The following is a 19,253-nucleotide window of genomic DNA, read 5'->3' on the forward strand; positions in this document are numbered from 1 at the left end:
AATGCAAGGTGGACCACCTTCTGTTGTCACTGAAAATCTGGGATACTCTAAATGGCAGTCAACATTCAAACTGCATCATGCCACCCATAATGCTGCCTGGGTAGGGGCACATCGAAAACAGCGATATGATTATATATTTTAAGGCAAATGCAATGTTTTTCATAACTTGTAGTTTATATAGCACCTTGAATGTAGTAAAACTTCCCAAGGCACTTCACACGGGTATTACAGGACCAAGAATTGACAGCCACATATGGAGTAATTAGGGCAAATGACCCAAAAACTTGGTCAGAGGTAGGTTTTAAGGAGCGTCTTAAAAGGAGGAAATAGAGGCGGAGAGATTTAGGAAGGGAATTCCAGAGCTGAGGGCCTTGGCAGCTGAAAGCAGCCAGCAATGGTCGAGCGATTATAATCAGTGATGCTCAAGAGAGCAGAATTGGAGGAGCGCAGATATCTCCGGGGGGAAGAGGGAGGGCTGGAGGAGATTACAGAGATAGGGAGGGGCCTTGGCAGGATTTGAAAACAAGTGAGAATTTTGAAATCGAGGCGTTGCTTAACCGGGTATCAATGTGGGTCCGCGAGCACAGGGGCGATGGGTAAATGGGACTTGGTGCAAGTTAGGACATGGGCAGCCAAATTTTGGATGATCTCAAGATTTCAGTAAGGACTGCACCCCTTCAATACAAGGTCTCAGTTCAGGTTAAATCACCAAAATTGCTGCCTGGCTCGAACTACTTAGGGGATTAGAACATAATAGAATGAGGGAAAAAACTTCACCCTAAAAAAAATATAAGGGCAGTGAAATATAGCACTATAAAACCAAAGAAAGTTACCCAGGACACCACTCAACTTATCAGCCAGCTATCGCATTAACAGAACGTGGGATAGACCTGTCACTGGAGGCGAGGATTATTCACAATCGGCTCCAATTAACCTCCTGAAAGCCACAGCCCTAAAGGGTACACAAGGAGATAAGAAATAGCAGGAGTAGGCCATTCTGCCCTTCGAGCCTGCCCCGCCATTCAATATCATGGCTGTTCTACCTCAACTGCACCTTCACACAATCCCCATATCCCTTGATTCCCTTAGTATCCAAAAATCAATCAATCCCGGTCTTGAATATACTCAACGATTGGAATTCTCGATCCCAGCGAGCTGTGGATGTTCAAAGAGTCACAACCCTCAGTGAAGAAATTTCTAACCTCAGTTCTAAATGGCTGACCCCTTAATCGGATAGTGAACCCCCTAGTTCTAGACTCTCCAGCCAAGGAAAACAGCCTCAACATCGATGCTGTCAAGCCCCTTAAGAAATGTACAACCTTACAATCTTCTGAACTCTTGGAAATACAGGCCTAGTCGACTCAATATCTCCTCATAGGGCATATCTCTCTCCCCCCCCCTTTCCTATCCCAGGAATCAGTCTATGAACCTTCGTTCCACTCCCTCTAAGGCAAGTATGTCCTTCCTTAGGTAAGACCACCAAAACTGTACACAGTAGGAAGAACTGGATAAGCAGTGGGAAGCTGGTAGGATACAGTTGTAGCTGGTGAAACTCTAGGATTCATATGCACATTAGAGGGTCCAAGTCTTGGCTGCGGGTACATTCTCTACATTTGAGAAGCAAGTTGTCTCTGCAGGAAATGTGTCCATTCCCTAACAGGTAAACAGAAAACTGAATTTCTTTATGACAACTGGTTTCCACAAGTCACGTACCTGAAAGAAGCCACAGTACTTTCCCCACTCATCAGGGTTGCAAGAGGAAAACTAACTTCATGCTGCAGTAGTTTTCCGTTGGCATCAACAACCTTTATATGCCATGTCTTTGTGAGCAAGAATGATCAGTTAATGGCAGCAGGTTAAAATCACAGGGCAGGGCAAGAAAAGCAATCACAACAAAGTACCCACCTGTTCTCACCCAGCTTCCATCAAAAATCTCTAATGAGCAGGAATTTGGCATATGACCCCTTCCCTGCCCAAAGCCATTTGGGGGAGGGGAGGGACACCAATTGTAGCAACCCTACTGTTACACCTGCTGTGGACAGCCAACAGCACAGACCAGGATCAAACCTAGGAAAATGATATACACATATTGCTTAAAAAGGATATTTGACTTCAGTCTCACTATAGTGTCTGGTCCTGGGACAGTGTCATATGGTGTCCCAATTTCAGATATACATTGTAAATATTCCAGAATAGACTTTATTAACAGGAGAGTTGTGGAAGCTGGAATTCCACAAGTGACTATGACGAGTGTGTATGTATATATAAAATAGTACTGACAGTATGGGAAAGGTGTCCTGAACACAAACTAATTCAGTCTGAGCTAGAGAAATGCAAGCATATACAAGTCAAGAATATACACGATGATTGGAACAGCAAAGCAACTGGAGGCGGTAAAAGACTTGCAGCGGTTACACAGCCAATTTAAAGGGACCATGCACCCAAAGTTAAAACTAGAGGGAACACTGGCAACAAACCAGACACCAGAACATGCAACATTGATTCCCAACTGTAGCTCAGCAGGTAAATACACAATTGTGCTGAGCCAAACAAGCCCCCCAGTGTTGAACCTTGGTCTGTGTGGGTGAGCATTATATTTAGATTTAGTGTTTCCAAGATAGGGAGGCAGGAAAAAAAATAGCAAGTGTCCTGGATCAGAGCCTGATGGAATGTGCACATTGACATCAAGACCAGAAGAGAGGGGGGGGGGGGGAAAGAGAGAAAGCACCCTTGTGATTCTCTTTCCTCCCCCTCCAATTTAAAAAGCCACTGCAGAATGGGCAATGAAATGGAAGGCAACCAGACCCACAGAACTGTCCCCCAGCAAGAGATTCAGCACCGTCAGGAGGAGGAGAAAATTGTGGGCAAGGAAATAAATTGAGTGATTGGAGAATCCATAGCTATTGAATTCACTTGTGTGACTCAGACCACCTAATCTAATGAGGGAGCGGACTGGGGGGAATCTATATGGAAGTTAAGAGAAAGCAGATTGAAATACAAGGCAAGATTCACTGAATTCTCGTTCGTCGCTTACTCAGTAATGGTATTTTTAAATGCAAGCCAATAAGCATTGCAACATGTTTAATCATCTCACCTGGGTCACATTTCATCAGAATCGACTGTATAATAGGAACTTGGCATCAGCAGTGCCTACAATATTGCCTGGAGGCAGAGATGAAACTCAAACACGGCAATCTTTCGTGATTACAACCTGCGTCACTTGTATGAAACACATATGCCATGCATTTCTCCATGGTGCATTAACCATGCCTAGACTAAAGCTGATGATGGAATCTCTTCCAACTTTCCACAGCAATAATGCACACAATGTATGCAGTCATCCCAGAAATTTTTCAATTCATCTTTGCTCAGAGACCCCATGCAGCTCACTTGCTCCACAACCTCATTTTGTATTTGAAGATTTTCCAAATCAGAGTAGTACAATTAGGTGGCCGCATTGCTTTAGGAAGTTTAGGTACCGGGAGGAACTATTGGTCAGGGAACCACATTCAGCTCACAGGTTTGTCGTCATCCGAATGACAGCACCTCTTAGCTGTAGGTTAAATATGTTAGTTCCACTGATTACTTAGCGGACACCTCACCCTAAAGAACATGAGGAATAGGAGCAAGAGTAGGCCATTTGGCCCCTCGAGCCTGTTCTGCCATTTAATAAGATCATGGCTGATCTGATCTTGGGCTCAGCTCCACTTCCGTGCCCGCTCCCCATAACTCTTCACTCCCTTATCGTTCAAAAATTTGTCTCCACCTTAAAGTTCTGATCTAGATAGAAAATAAACTTGTATTTATATAGTCTCTCAAATGTCTCAAAGCTTTCCATACATAACAAGTGAGTTTTCAGTGCAGTGATAACGGCATCAAGTATTTTGCACACAGCAGTATCCTGCCAACAGCTACAAGGGGAATATCAGTTCATCTGTTTTTCAGTGGCCTTCCAGCGAGTGAAGTCTGTTCTTCAAGTGGTGCCATCAAAGTTTTATCAACCCGACCGCAACAGGCAGATATGACCTGTAATATTCTTCAGCACTGCCCCCCCCCACCCCCAACAGAGCGGCGCTCCCTCACCACTGACCCCCCGCCCCCCGACAGAGCGGCGCTCCCTCACCACTGACCCCCCGCCCCCCGACAGAGCGGCGCTCCCTCACCACTGACCCCCCGCCCCCCGACAGAGCGGCGCTCCCTCACCACTGACCCCCCGCCCCCCGACAGAGCGGCGCTCCCTCACCACTGACCCCCCGCCCCCCGACAGAGCGGCGCTCCCTCACCACTGACCCCTCAGTACTGCCCCGGAGAGTAGCCTCAATCATGTAATCAAGTGCTGGATGGGGCCTGAATATTTGAACATTAAAAAGTCATTTTCAAACAGCATTCGCAAAACATCCAGAATCCTTCAATGATCACCGCAATATTTGATGCAGCACTGGACCACACAAACCAAGAAGCCCCAGGTTTAATCGCGGACTTGTACGGAGCAAGAAAATTTCCGCGAGGGCAGTCGTGAAGGTGCCATAAAAAACATCACCAGACCAGGGAGAGAAAACCTGCCACGGTTAGGATGTAGTCAGCTGTAACAGTCCTCAGTTGAATAGCTCACCACTCATTCACTCTCAAACCTGAAGAATCAGGAGCCAGAATGTTGGATGAATAAATGAAGAGTTAGGTTAGAGTTACACAGGCAAGGGTTTCAGGCAATAAATCTCAGTTTGAAACCCCAGTTGCATTTGCTGATTGCGACAGCAGTTGTGAATGGCTCAGTTGGTAAATGTACAACTTGGTGTGGACTGGAACCATGTACACCACGAAGGTTCAGCTTTTGCAATATTTGGTGATCTTAATCAGCGGATAAGAATATCACTGCCCGAGGGTTTTTTTGTGGGGTGGGGGGGGGGTGGTGGCAGGGGAGGAAGAGAGGCGAGGCAAGGCCAGTGAGTCTAGAATCAGGGGGTCAGTTTCAGAATAAGTGTTCGGCCATTTAGGACTGAGATGAGAAATTTCTTCACTCAAGGTGTTGTGAATCTTTGGAATTCTCTACCCGAGGGCTGTGGATGCTCAGCCGTTGAATAAATTCAAGGCTGAGATCGATAGATTTTTGGATACAAAGAGAATTAAAGGATATGGGGATAGTGTGGGGAAGATAGAGTTGAGGTCGAAGATCAGCCATGATCTTATTGAATGGCGGAGCAGGCTCGAGGGGCCAAATAGCCTGTTCTTATGAATCAGGGCTTCCACTCCCCATCATTTTCCTGTGACTCCAGTGTAAAATGCACAAATAGTTAGGACTGGGCTCAGCTTGCTTAGCCTCCCTCTACCTCCACAGCTGCTGGCATCTGTGTCTACACACAAGGGTCAACCGAATATTGCAAAACTGAGATATGACAAGTGTATCAAGGGATCTGGAACCAAGTCAGGTCAATGGAGTTGAGGAGCATTACAGCCACAGTGCAATTGAATGTCAGAGGAGGCTCGAGGACCTGAAGGGCCTACTCTTGTTACTATTTATGGCCCTTTGAGTCAGGTACTAGATGGTTGCCAACACCTGTGGAATCACATCCTGAATCAGCATTTTCAGGAGAAGAAAATTGGATGAGTGGTGCCAGGGGAAAAAACTAATCTCCAGGCTCAAAAGTGACAGTCCAAGGAAAGAGCTTGTATTACAGTAAAGGAAAATAATCAGGAGTGAATTACACATTGGGCGTGGGCTTGTGAAATGGGAGAGCAGTATGCTGATTCAAAGCACATGCATAACTGGCTATACCAAGGATTTCTGTATTGGCCCAAAACCAATTCAATGTTACACATCTGTAATTCACTGCCCACCCACCTGTAGACTATAGTCAGAAAGTTCCAGTTCTAGTACCAGATCCAGTGATAAACCAGCCCACTTGCTGAAACAGCTGAAAAATGTTATGCAGTACAGTGGTAGCTACAGAAAGCCCATTTACACTGGAGAATGGCAGCTAATCCAATCGAGACTGACAGTTACATGAAGCTTTCTCAGCAGGGTAGTTTTCATGGTACAAGCAGCTTGGCTGAGGGAAATGAGGGCAAGTTACAAGATTCCCTGGATCACTCGAATACTGCACAGAATAGTCTAACACTGGTAGCATCCAGAGACAGATGTAGATCGCAGCATCTCATCTCCCCGACAGGATGATGCAGATGTCAGACCCCGCCCCAGGCTGCAGAATTTACCGTACAATACTGAATACATTGGTGATAATCCGAAGACTGGGGAGCCAGGTGAGGCAATTCGATCAAAACGGCAAACAAGATAGTCAGAGTCGGATCCTAGAATCATGCAGTACAGAAGGAGGCCATTTGGCTCATAGTGTCTTTTGAAAGAGATTTCCAATTAGTTCTGCCTCCCTGCTTTTTGCCCATAACCCTGCAAATTTCTGATGTGCCAATACAATCCTGAAAGCAAATATAATAACGGCATTACATCAGAAATGTATGACTAATTAGCAAAAATGCACACTAAATCCAATTTATCCCTCACCCTCAGTACTCACATTCTCCAATCCTCTGCAGTGGACTGGCTGAATCACTACATCTGCATCTTCTCCATTCTCTTCAATGGGGCAAAGAGTTCTTTTCAATTCTTCAAAGACAGTTTATTCATGATTTTTGCAAGTCTCAAACTCCACCCCTCCATTGATAAATTCACCATAGCCCTTCATGCTCTGACATTCTTCAGCCCTCACATCCTTGCCAAGAAAATCAGCATCCATGCCGAATATGGAGAGCAGAGGTGAGAGGGAACTAAAGAGGTTCTGGTACAAAAGGTTCTTTTAACTCCTCATTCTTGGGCAGGGTACTAGGAGCACAGATCCCTATCATCTCCCAATCTGTCCTCCTTGTCCCTTTAATCTGTTACAATTGGTCAGCAATTCTCAGACTTTTATTTCCTTGTTCCTAAGCACATTTTACACACACTACCAGGTTTGAAATCAACTCAATGGACAGCATCCTTGTCCAACTCTCCCAAACCATCAAAACTGCAGAACTTACCTCCTTCATTTGTTTTCCTCCTACAACCTACAGGCTTTTGAAACCCAAGTTGGTCACCCAATCGCCACTTCTAAAATTCACTCCAACATCTCCGCTACTCTTTTCAACCTTGAAACCTGTTTTTTGGCCATTCACCTTGGGTCTTTGGGGGGAGGGGGGGGGGGGGGGGGAGGGAAAGAGAAACTATGATGTAAATAGGACAATCAAGCCAGCACCAAAGACCTGGAGAAATTCAAAAGCTCTCAGCCACAGCATGTGCATGACTCAGCAAAAGGCAAGAACTCTTCCTCGCTCTTCCCGCCCGCTCCCACCCCCACAATTCCCTTTTATCTGACCTTCGGATCCTCAGCAATCCAATAAAGCCAATAGCAGTGAATAATGATAGTTCATGTACCTGAAGCAAAATTAGAACACAATTATGCCTCACCAACACAAAAGTGGTACATTCCCACGTCAGTAGCCCATTTCCTTATTCTCTCCCCATATTAGGCACTTGCCTGGAAACATATTTTTTTGCATATTGATGCACAACACAGGAAGTGGAAGTTTTGCCTCAAGATTTCAGCAATTAATTTACACCATTAGAAATAAATGGCAACAGCGAGTTACACAAGTTTGTCCAGAATCTTATCCCCACCACACAGTTTCACGTGAGGGAGTTCCAACAATTCTCAGCCAGGCCACAAGGTTGAATTCTTTGCTTCCCAGTCCCATCAATCCCAAAAGAGGGATCCTTACCTGATCTCACAGCAACTCCAGTTAAACAAGGCCCAGCAGAGAGGATGCAAAGATAAATCTGGAGCTCAAATATCCTTCCCTCTCCTAGAACTTCCAAAGAGTGACAATTAGATGCATAAAAATCCAGACACATTTGTCACTTACTCTGAAGCTTGAAGAAATCTGTTTTTGAAATTTCTCTGGACCAAGTACTGGATTTAAGGCAAATTATTGAAATATTAACAGCAGAGTCCACCAGCTCATTTCTGTGCAACCACTGCTGATCATGGGTGCAAACTCAGTCTGGTTTAGTCACAAATTATAGGTTTAAGAATTCAGGCAACTTTTGAGACTCTAGCTGGATTTCAAACCGGAATGGATGGGCAAAAAACTTCTTCTACAATGGCCATCAGGGATTCCGTACGAAATGAGTTTGGGCAATCTCAACCCAGTCCCTAGTGAACCTAGAGCAGAACAGCCCATCATTTACTCAAAGAAATAGCCTTGGGGATCACAATAGTGCAGTATTGGCTGCCGTTCGATTAGGGTTTAGATACAGCTTTAAATAGAGCTTTACTGTGTCTAATCTGGTAATGCCACAATGCCAGAAGTGGAAAGATATCTAAGTACAGACATCCCTCTATCTTGACTGGCATAAAATGATTTACTAAAATGACAAGTGCAATGCATAAAACAAAAGGCAGTACCAGAGTGCTCGAAGACCTAGTAATGGGTTTATTTAATTTGAACTATTATCCATTAATGTACAGTGGAATTCTGGGTCAACATAGGAGAGTTCAGACGTTATATCCAATCAGGCTTCCTCGGCCAATGACCTCGCCAATGTAAAACCACATCGCAATTTCAGTGGCCACCAGTGTGTTCCTCAGGGCATCCTGCAAAAGAGAAGACAGGGTAAAACTGGAGGCAGTCATTCGGAGCTGCAAAGTTAAAAGTCTGAAGACTGTAGAAGGAGGAGAAAGTTGGGAGGTTTTCAGGTACTAGGAACACAAAATAAGAATTAGGAGCAGGAGTAAGCCATTTGGTCCCTCGAGCCTGCTCCACCATTCAAGCTGATCTACCTCAACTCCACTATCCCCATATCCCTTGATTCCCTTAATATTCAAAAATCTGTCGATCTGTCTTGAATATGCTCAAAGACTGAGCCTCCACAGCCCTCTGGGGTAGAGAATTCCAAAGATTCACCACCCTCAGTGAAGAAGTTTCTCCCCATCTCAGTCCTAAATGGCCATTCCCTTATTCTGAGACTGTGATCCCTGATTCTCGACTCCCCAGCCAGGGGAAACATCCTCCCTGCATCTACCCGGTCAAGGAAAGAATGAGTTTGAGTATGACAGTGCAATACAACTTGATTTTAGCACGGGGAGGATGAAAATAGCGTAGGTCAACATAGTTGCAGCTCAGAACAGTGGACATCAAGTTTCCTGGATGCTAGTGATCCTCTAATTTACCCCTTCCCATATTTATCTGCACTGAAGACTTCACTCCAACTTAACAGGATTCTCATTTATGGTGCTTTTCAACACAAGACTGTCCTGAAAGATTTCAATGCAATTCTCAAAAACTTTGTGTTGTCCATTGTTAACATCTCAATTCATATGTAAATTAACCCCTCCAGCTGGTCTCTCAGCACTGTGTAGATCCCAGAATCAAAAAAAACAGCTGTGTGCAAAAAAGCCAAAAGCAAGACTCCCCACCCTACAAAAACACTTAATTGACTAAGATGCGATTATTAGTGGGGGGAGAAAGAAAATCAGGCAGATTTCAACTCATTCATCTGGCACTGGCGCCAATGAACAGCGTAGCCATGAAACCTCAAAATCCTAAAGTCAAATGATCCTATATTTGTCATCTTTCAATTCTTTTATACAAGGAGGGATCCAAATATCACTATTTATACAGTTCATTTAACCAGTTCTCATTCTGGGACCTGCAAAGTCAGCCGGCAAGAGCAGATGGTACAGACTATTTACATATGAATGAGAGACAACAATGAGAGTGTACAAACTCGGAAAAATAATATCTCCTCAAAGAAAAGGAATGTCACTGCAATTTTCTCAGGTTAATCTCAAGTTTGGAGGAAACTACTGATAGCAGTTAGAATAACTATGGGAGTCAGGCAGCTTTGAATAATAAAGAGACTTGCATCACATCGCCTGGGCTGAGAGATTGCATTTCATAAACATTAAACACTTGGGTTTCGACTTTCATTAGTTCCCACAAAAGTTTTTATTTGCATTGCGCATAAGTATGGGAGATCTGCACTCATTCTACCTGGAATACATCCATTTGACAAAACATATACCTAGATAGGAATTAATGAAATACAACTCCAATAGTTTAAATTGTCTTTTGAAACAATTTTTCATACTTTCCCGAGTGCAGCAATTGGAAAGTCAGAGGCAGTACCATGAATCTTCACAAAGACCACGAGGTTGGAGTAGTCTTCCACCCTTCATCTCTTCCCTCCCTCCCTCCCTCCCTCCCTCACCCCCACCACCCCCACTTTAAAGAAGAAATGCTCAAAAGGCATCAGGAGCCCAATCAGTATCGAGCCCAATTCAACAGTGTGTGCGTGAGCTGACAAGAGGTGCTAGTAAGCTACTCGATGATTGGGAGGGTGGAGAAGGGGCAGGGACACGAGTCAGAAACCACTTCTTTCCTCACCCAACACACAATTTCCAGTCAGGATCATTTAATATCAGGAGTAGGAATGCTGGCTGACAGCAACCCCCCCCCCCCCCCTCCCACCAAGGACATCATCGTGCCCTTACTTAGGGGTCAGCGAATTCAGCACAACTCAGGGACCAAGATTGGAAGCTTTTTGTGCCACGTGATGGTGCAGTTATCCACTGGGCTACTGAAGACAAGAATTTTAAAGAAAGAGTATTAGTTACTTCTCCAAAAACAGAAGTGAGAACAAGCTGAACACGTCAGTGAAGTGATATGCCCAAGCTCATGCTCAGTGAAAGGGGAGAGAGAATCGGCATGTGTTTCCAAGCTAAGTATTCATTTGCTGAGCCAATCTGATTGCTCGCAATTCTTACTGAGACAGTTTAGAAGATATTGTTAACATTGGTCATCAGGTTTTCCCATGGTCACATTGCAATTTGGGGCCCCCCCAAAAAAAGGAAAATCACAAGCAGTTGGAAGGACACCCACGTACTAACACTCGCACCACAGAATGGTAATCTATCGGTTCATACATCTCCGGGATGGAGGGGTCTCTCAATCTTGACCAAATTATCACGGGGAGATAGAATAGGAGCCTGCTATATCTCTCAGGAGGAAATAATTCAGAGAAAACATGTTATTCCAGTGGTCTCACGGGTACCTCTAGTGGCAGGAATAAAATGGAGAGCAGGTTGCCCGTCACTCCTGGCTGAAATAGTTTTATGGCTCCAAGCAGATTTTTTTTTATTTTTTTAATATAAAGTATATACCTAATTTGTAAAATAAAAATGCATTTCCTTCTGATATTTTCAGTGGAATTCCACAAAGAGGCGAGGCAGTATAAACTAAATGGTGCAATTTTAACAGGTGTGCAGGAATAGAGAGACCTGGGGGTGTACGTACACAAATCTTTGAAGGTGGTAGGTAGGACAAGTGGGAGAAGGATGTTAAAAAGGCATACGGGATCCCGGGCTTTATTATTGGAGTTATAGAATAGAAAAGCTAGGAAGTTATGCTAAACCCTTTATAAAACACTGATTGGGCCTCAGCTGGAGTATTGTGGCCATTTCTGGGCACCACACTTTAGGAAGGATGTGAAGGCTTTAGGAGAGGATACAGAAGATATTTACTAGAATGGTACCGGGGATGAAAGACTTCGGATTACATGGAGACTGGAGGGTTTTGGAGTAAATAAGAAACCGTTTCCACTGGCAGAAGGGTCGGTAACCAGAGGACACAGAGTTAAAGTAATTGGCAAAAGAACCAGAGGAGACATGAGATTTTTTATTTGTATATACATGGAGTTATGATCTGGAATGCGCTGCCTGAAAAGGTGATAGAAGCAGAAAGTGCAGGGGAGTGGGGTTATTTAGATAGCTCTTTCAAAACGCCAGTACATACACATGGGCCAAATAGAATGATACAGCACAGAGGAGGCTATGAAAAATGCAGAGTGTAAAGCAATTCAGTGCTTTAATGAGAAATTGAGGGTATTTTACAAATGGTCTCAGCAGCTCTCAGACTGGAGAGACAGAAGAAAATAGCAAGGGTTCCTGCAGGCAGTGGACAGCCAAAAGTGTCTCCTTGAAGGTGCACATTTGGGAGAGCAGAGGGCCAGGCTCAGCTGTAAAATGTCCCCAATTAAATAACGACCCTTTCCACCTCCCTGAAATGAAGAATGGCCACTTGAGCAAAGTACTACAGGATCAGTTGCCTGAGGAAACTTATTCCAGAATCAGTCACGATCACCTTCAATGAAACAGCAAAACAAAAATCACATTGGAGTTCACATGACTAAGATCCAATTAATTTTACAAAGAGCAATTACATACTGAAGATCAAGAAAGTTTTTAATGAAATAGGCATTATTCATTAGGAACCAGTCATCAGTTAAGAGGTTATAAGGTGGAGATTAGATAAGACTGATGGAGTTTAGATACTTTCCTGAGCCAGCTTTGCACAAACGGATTGGATATGGGAGAGAGATCCATTCACGGCAACAAATGTGTGTTTTTATTATTGGATACGCAAACTGGAAACTAGCAAAAAGTAAATTTCGACTCCGGGTTACCTTCACAGTTACTTGCTTGTAACTCCCGGCCTTAAACGATGCCACAAGGCCCTTGAAGCTTTCCACAGCCACTGGGATCTCAGCGGGGGAGGGAGGAGTCAGCTCCACCCGGGCATATTTCCAGAAGGTAGCCAGGCGAGGCCGAGTGTATTTAATAGCAGCTGGAAAAGAAAAACAGAAACAGAATTCATAAACGTATGTCCAACAGCTTTGGTAGGATGGCAATGCACTACTACAACGGTAACAAGACAAAGGGACATAGACCACAAATACTGAAATAAAACTGGAAATGAACAGGCCAGTGATCATCTGAAAGATCAAGGACACCTGAAACATGCTTTCAATAGAATTTAGAAGTGAATTCAAATCAATCTTCAGACACATTTCCCTCCCCTCTCATCGCCTACTGGGGCACAAGTCCACAGATAGACACCTCGCTTCCTCAACCACTGGCTATTCCCAACACAAGTACAGACAGCAAGCAGTCTTTCCTCCATGAATTATCTAGTCTAATCACACTCTCCTGATCACTCCCACTACCTTTCAGGAATGGGAACCCACACTAATGTTTCCAGTCCAGATGAATGAAGTCCACTCCGGAAGCCCTGCCGTAACCACTGCAGCGCTCAGCTAACTTAAGAGACCGCACATTGAACTGGTGACCCGCCAGATACTGGCTTCGAAATCGATGAACCATCAGGGAGCTACAGTCTCTGAAGCTACCAATCACTACATGGTAAAGATGTGAGCGAGAAAGTCACACATACACAACTGTGCTCATGTCGCTGCCAATCTATGGAGGCACTAAGGAGTGGTCAAGCCCTACCCACAGACAGCTTTTTTTAGGGGCAAGTGACCACAGGCTCTAACAAATGTGAGACCTCTAACTGTTAGAAAAATGCATTCATAGGATGTGGGCCTTGCATTTATTACCTATCACTAATTGCCCTTGAACAACTGAGTGCAGCTTGCTCAGCCATTTCAGAGGGCAGTTAAGAGTCAACCACATTGCTGTGGGTCTGGAGTCACATATAGGCCAGACCAGGTAAGAGCAGATTTCCTTCCCTAAAAAAGATTAGTGAACCAGATGGGTTTTTACAATGCGGTAGTTTCATGGTCACCATTACCAACACTAGTTTTTTTTAATCCCAGATTTATTTAATTAACTGAATTTAAATTCCCCAGCGACTGTGGTGGGATTTGAACTCATGTCTCTGGATTACAAGTCCAGTAGCATAACCACTGTGCTCCCGCTCCCTTCACCATCTCAGAGAGAGACACGGATAGTATTTTCCAATGTAAAGCGTGTTGATAAATTAAAGACCTCACTACAGCAATTGCATTGCAGCAACTAGAGTCCCCAATGTTAGAGTTCAATATTTTTGACCTTCAGACTGCAGCAAGAGCAGTTTACAAATATTAAAGATGTGAACTCAGTTACGACGAGACCGATTTTATCTGAGCTTACAGGTACAAATTCCTCTCAGTACTAGTCCCGACAGCAATTCTGACAGATCTGTGTCCAGTTACTCAGCAGAAAACAGCTGCAGTATTCTGCCGTGTTGTTGCAGCATTCAGTGTCTGCACAGGATTCAGACAAAATGGCCAACAGCTCCTCCTGGGATCAACAGACCCAGATCATGTGCTGACAATAAATTGCTGCTCATTTATAAATATAAAACAGAAAATGGTGGAAACACTCAATAGGTCAGGGAGCATCTGTGGAGAGAGAAACAGAGAACATTGAACTCACTGAAGCATACAGGATTCTGAGGGGGATTGACAGGGTAGATGCTGAGAGGCTGTTTCCATCTGGTTGGAGAGTCGAGAACTCAAGGGCACGGTCTCAGCACAAGGGGTCAGTCATTTAAAGGACAGAGATAAGGATGAATTTCCTCAATCAGAAGGGTTGGGAATCTTCAGAATTCTCTAACCCAAAGGGCTGTGGATGCTCAGTCGTTGAGTATATTCAAGGCAGATATAGATAGATTTTTGGACTCTTGGAGGAATCGGGCAGGAAAGTGGAGTTGAGGTCGAAGATCAGCCATGATCTTAATGAATGATGAAACAGGCCCGAGGGGCCGAATGGCCTCCTCCTGCTCCGACTTCTTACATTCAGATTTCAGGACGATGACCTAACACAAGATTGTTCGTAACTTGTATGTTTCAACGACAGATGGGAAAGCGGGTTGTGTAGAGGACACAGAGAGGCTGCAAAGAGATTTGGATAGGTTAAGTGAATAGGCTAAGGTTTGGCAGATGGAACACAATGTCAGAAAGAGAGGGGTCATCCACCTTGGTAAAAAAAAAAGTAAAAGGGAATATTATTTGAATGGGGAGAAATTACAACACGCTGAGATGCAGCGGGACCTGGGGGTCCTTGTGCATGAATCCCAAAAAGTTAGTTTGCAGGTAATCAGGAAGGCGAATGGAATGTTGGCCTTCATTGCCAGAGGGATGGAGTACAAAAGCAGGGAGGTCCTGCTGCAACTGTACAGGGTATTAGTGAGGCCGCACCTGGAGTACTGCGTGCAGTTTTGGTCACCTTAAGGAAGGATATACTAGTTTTGGAGGGGGTACAGAGACGATTCACTAGGCTGATTCCGGAGATGAGGGGGTTACCTTATGATGATAGATTGAATAGACTGAGTCTTTACTCGGAGTTCAGAAGGATGAGGAGGTGATCTTATAGAAACATTTAAAATAATGAAAGGGATAGACAAGATAGAGGCAGAGAGGTTGTTTCCACTGGTCGGGGAGACTAGAACTAAGGGGCACAGCCTCAAAATACGGGGGAGCCAATTTAAAACCGAGTTGAGAAGGAATTTCTTCTCCCAGAGGGTTGTGAATCTGTGAAATTCTCTGCCCAAGGAAGCAGTTGAGGCTAGCTCATTGAATGTATTCAAGTCACAGATAGATAGATTTTTAACCAATAGGGGAATTAAGGGTTACGGGGAGCGGGCGGGTAAGTGGAGCTGAGTCCGCGGCCAGATCAGCCATGATCTTGTTGAATGGCGGAGCAGGCTCGAGGGGCTGGATGGCCTACTCCTGTTCCTAATTCTTATGTTCTTATTATGTAACGAGATTAAAGTTCTGTTTCTTTCTCCACAGATGCCCCATGACCTGCTGAGTGTTTCCAGCATTTTATCTTATAATAAAAACACATGTTACTGATTCAGTCAGCACAGCCTGGAGCCTGTTAATCCCAGGGGGAGCCGATGGCCACAACAGAAAAAGCCGCAAACACTCAGCGAGAGGAAGAGTCATCAGGTGGAAGACCTTTGCTCAGATCTAGGGGGCAGACATTGTGCTTCTGAAGGAGCTGTCGGCCACTTTGTCCCCGTCACTTGCAAAGAGAATGAATGGTGCCGCAGCGCGGCGCGCTGGGTTAGAATGCAGCGGCGAGCGGCCACCGAATGTACTCCTGGGTTAGGCGGCGGGCCCGGGCTGAGCCGGAGCCTGGGGCCCGGGCAGAGCCGGAGCCTGGGGCCCGGGCAGAGCCTGAGCCGGAGCCTGGGGCCCGGGCAGAGCCTGAGCCGGAGCCTGGGGCCCGGGCAGAGCCTGAGCCGGAGCCTGGGGCCCGGGCAGAGCCTGAGCCGGAGCCTGGGGCCCGGGCAGAGCCTGAGCCGGAGCCTGGGGCCCGGGTAGAGCCGGAGCCTGGGGCCCGGGCTGAGCCGGAGCCGGGGGCCCGGGCTGAGCCGGAGCCTGGGGGCCCGGGCAGAGCCGGAGCCGGAGCCTGGGGGCCCGGGCTGAGCCGGAGCCGGAGCCTGGGGGCCCGGGCTGAGCCGGAGCCGGAGCCTGGGGCCCGGGCAGAGCCTGAGCCGGAGCCTGGGCAGAGCCGGAGCCTGGGGCCCGGAGCGGCCTCAGCCCGGCTGGAGTTGCTATGGATCCCTGGGCCTACACCCCTGCCGAGTCCCCGGCCTGTCCTGTCTCCCGGGCCCACCTACCCGCCGCCAGCCGGGGTCCGCCGCTCGCCGCCCTCTGCACCAGCCGCCGCGCCACCTCCGCCATCGCCGCAAAGTCACCCTGCGCCGCCCACAGTGCACCGCGCGCGCCGGGGCCTCAAACACCGAGCAGGCGTTGGAATAGACACCCAAACCGGCCAGCCAATCAGGCGCCGCCTTAAATACACACACTCTCAGACAGCGCAATGGCTCTAAATACATAAATACCTTTAAATACACATTAAATGAATTTAAATACAAATTAAATGAATCTAAATGCCTTTAAATGCAGATCTAAATACTTTTAAATTACTGTAAATATCATTACTAATCTTTTTTAAATTTTATATTTTCAAAAAGTCATCAAAAAATAAAAAAGAATACTTAGTGATTATTTCAAAAGTAAAAATGAAACATTAATCATTAACTTCATAGAATGGTACAGCACAGAAGGAGGCCACTCGGCCCATGTGCCTGTGCCGGCTCTGTGAGAGAGCGATCCAATCAGTCCCACTCCCCTTGCTCTTTCCCCATAGCCCTGCACATTTTCCCCTCCACGTATATATCCAATTCTCTTTTGAAAGTTACGATTGAATCTGCTCGCACCGCCCTTTCAGGCAGCGCGTTCCCGATCACAACAACTAGCTGTGTAAAACACATTCTCCCCATCTCCCCCTCTGGTCCTATTGCCAGTTACCTTAAATCTGTGTCCTCGGGTTGCCGATGCTCCTGCTAGTGGAAGCAAAATCTTTCATATCTTTGAACACCTCTATTACATCTCTCCTGAACCTTCTCGACTCCAAGAAGAACAATTATCAATAAGTCATTATTAACCATTCTTTTTATTTTTGATGAATGATTTAGAATACAAATCAATTTTAGAATGTGTCATTATTATCCTTCTACTCCTTTCTCCCAGATGTATTTAACCAGTTTTCCCTTAAATGCATCCTGTGGTAGTGAGTTTCATAGAAACATGGACATAGCAACATAGAAAATAGGTGCAGGACTAGGCCATTCGGCCCTTCGAGCCTACACCACCATTCAATAAGATCATGGCTGATCATTTGCCTCAGTACACCTTTCCTGCTTTCTCTCCATACCCCTTGATCCCTTTAGCCGTCAGGGCCATATCTAACTCCCTCTTGAAGATATCAAACAAACTGCGGCAGAGAATTCCACAGGTTTAACAACTCTCTGAGTGAAGAAGTTCCTCCTCATCTCGGTCCTAAATGGCTTACCCCTTATCTTTAGACTGTGACCCCTGATTCTGGACTTCCCCAACATTAGAAACATTCTTCCTGCATCTAACCTGTCCAGTCCCGTCAGAATTTTATATGTTTCAATTAGATCCCCTCTCATTCTTCTAAACTCCAGTGAATACAGGCCCAGTCGATCCAGTCTCTCCTCCTATGTCAGTCCAGCCATCCCGGGAATCAGTCTGGTAAATCTTCGCTGCACTCCCTCAATAGCAAGAACATCCTTCCTCAGATTAGGAGACCAAAACTGAACACAATATTCCAGGTGAGGCCTCACCAAGGCCCTGTACAACTGCATTAAGACCTCCCTGCTCCTATAATGAAATCCTCTAGCTATGAAGGCATGCCATTTGCCTTCTTCACCGCCTGCTGTACCTGCATGCCAACTTTCAATGACTGATGTACCATGACACCCAGGTCATGTTCCCTTTTCCTAATCTGCCGCCATTCAGATAATATTCTGCCTTCATGTTTTTGCCACCAAAGTGGATAACCTCACATTTATCCACATTATACGGCATCTGCTATCCATTTGCCCACTCACCTAACCTGTCCAAGTCACCCTGCAGCCTCTTAGCACCCTCCTCACAGCTCACACCACCACCCAGCTTGGTGTCATTTGAAAACTTGGAGATATTACACTCAATTCCTTCATGTAAATCACTGATATATATTGTAAATAGTTGGAGTCCCAGCTTTGAGCCCTGCGGCACCCACTAGTCATTGCCTGCCATTCTGAGAAGGACCCATTTATCCCTACTCTCTGCTTCCTGTCTGCCAACCAGTTCTCTATCCACGTCAATACATCAGCCCCAATACCATTAATTTTGCAGACAAATCTCTTGTGTGGGAATTTGTCAAAAGCCTTTTGAAAGTCCAAATACACCACATCCACTGGTTCTCCCTTGGCCACTCTACTAGTTGTATCCTCAAAAAATTCTAGACGATTTGTCAAGCATGATTTCCCTTTCATAAATCCATGCTGATTTGGACCGATCCTGTCACTGCTTTCCAAATGCGCTGCTATTTCATCTTTAATAATTGAGTCCAACATTTTCCCCACTACTGATGTCAGGCTAACCGGTCTATAATTACCCGTTTTCTCTCTCACACATTTTTTTAAAAGTGGTGTTACATTAGTTACCTTCCAGTCCATAGGAACAGATCCAGAGTTGATAGACTGTTGAAAATGATCACCAAGGCATCCACTATTTCTAGGACCACTTCCTTAAGTACTCTGGAATGCAGCCTGGGGATTTATCGGCCTTCAATCCCATCACTTTCCCTGACAATTTCCTGACTAATAAAGATTTTCTTCAGTTCCTCCTTCTCGCTAGACCCTCGGTCCCCTAGTATTTCCGGAAGGTTATATGTGTCTTCCATCGTGAAGACAGAACCAAAGCATTTGTTCAATTGGTCTGCCATTTCTTTGTTCCCTATTATAAATTCACCTGATTCTGACTGCAAGGAACCTACGTTTGTCTTCACTAATCTTTTTCTATATCTATATAAGCTTATGCTTCCTGCAAGCTTCCTCTC

General features: G+C 45.4%; 1 protein-coding gene across 1 annotated transcript; it reads right to left on the reverse strand.

The window, feature by feature from the left end:
* Positions 1 to 8,461: 8,461 nt before the first annotated feature.
* On the reverse strand, positions 8,462 to 16,568 carry atp5l (ATP synthase, H+ transporting, mitochondrial F0 complex, subunit g). The gene is made up of 3 exons (XM_070893164.1): positions 16,459 to 16,568; positions 12,512 to 12,672; positions 8,462 to 8,642 (listed from the first exon to the last, which is right to left on the reverse strand). The coding sequence occupies exons 1-3, from the start codon at positions 16,520 to 16,522 to the stop codon at positions 8,544 to 8,546; spliced, it is 324 nt and encodes a 107-aa protein (XP_070749265.1). The 5' UTR covers positions 16,523 to 16,568; the 3' UTR covers positions 8,462 to 8,543.
* Between the last annotated feature and the right edge of the window lie 2,685 nt (positions 16,569 to 19,253).

The sequence above is a fragment of the Pristiophorus japonicus genome, chromosome 11 (assembly GCF_044704955.1).
Source record: "Pristiophorus japonicus isolate sPriJap1 chromosome 11, sPriJap1.hap1, whole genome shotgun sequence".
In the NCBI taxonomy this organism is placed as follows: Eukaryota; Metazoa; Chordata; class Chondrichthyes; family Pristiophoridae; genus Pristiophorus; species Pristiophorus japonicus.

Bases quoted from the DNA above. Each gene is read 5' to 3' on its own strand.
- atp5l (XM_070893164.1), bottom strand. From the start codon at position 16,522: ATGGCGGAGGTGGCGCGGCGGCTGGTGCAGAGGGCGGCGAGCGGCGGA. The intron at 12,673-16,458 runs GTAGGTGGGCCC...TTTCTTTTCCAG, and splicing joins CGGACCCCGGCTGGCGGCGG to CTGCTATTAAATACACTCGG. The intron at 8,643-12,511 runs GTAACCCGGAGT...TCTCTTTTGCAG, and splicing joins ACAAGCAAGTAACTGTGAAG to GATGCCCTGAGGAACACACT.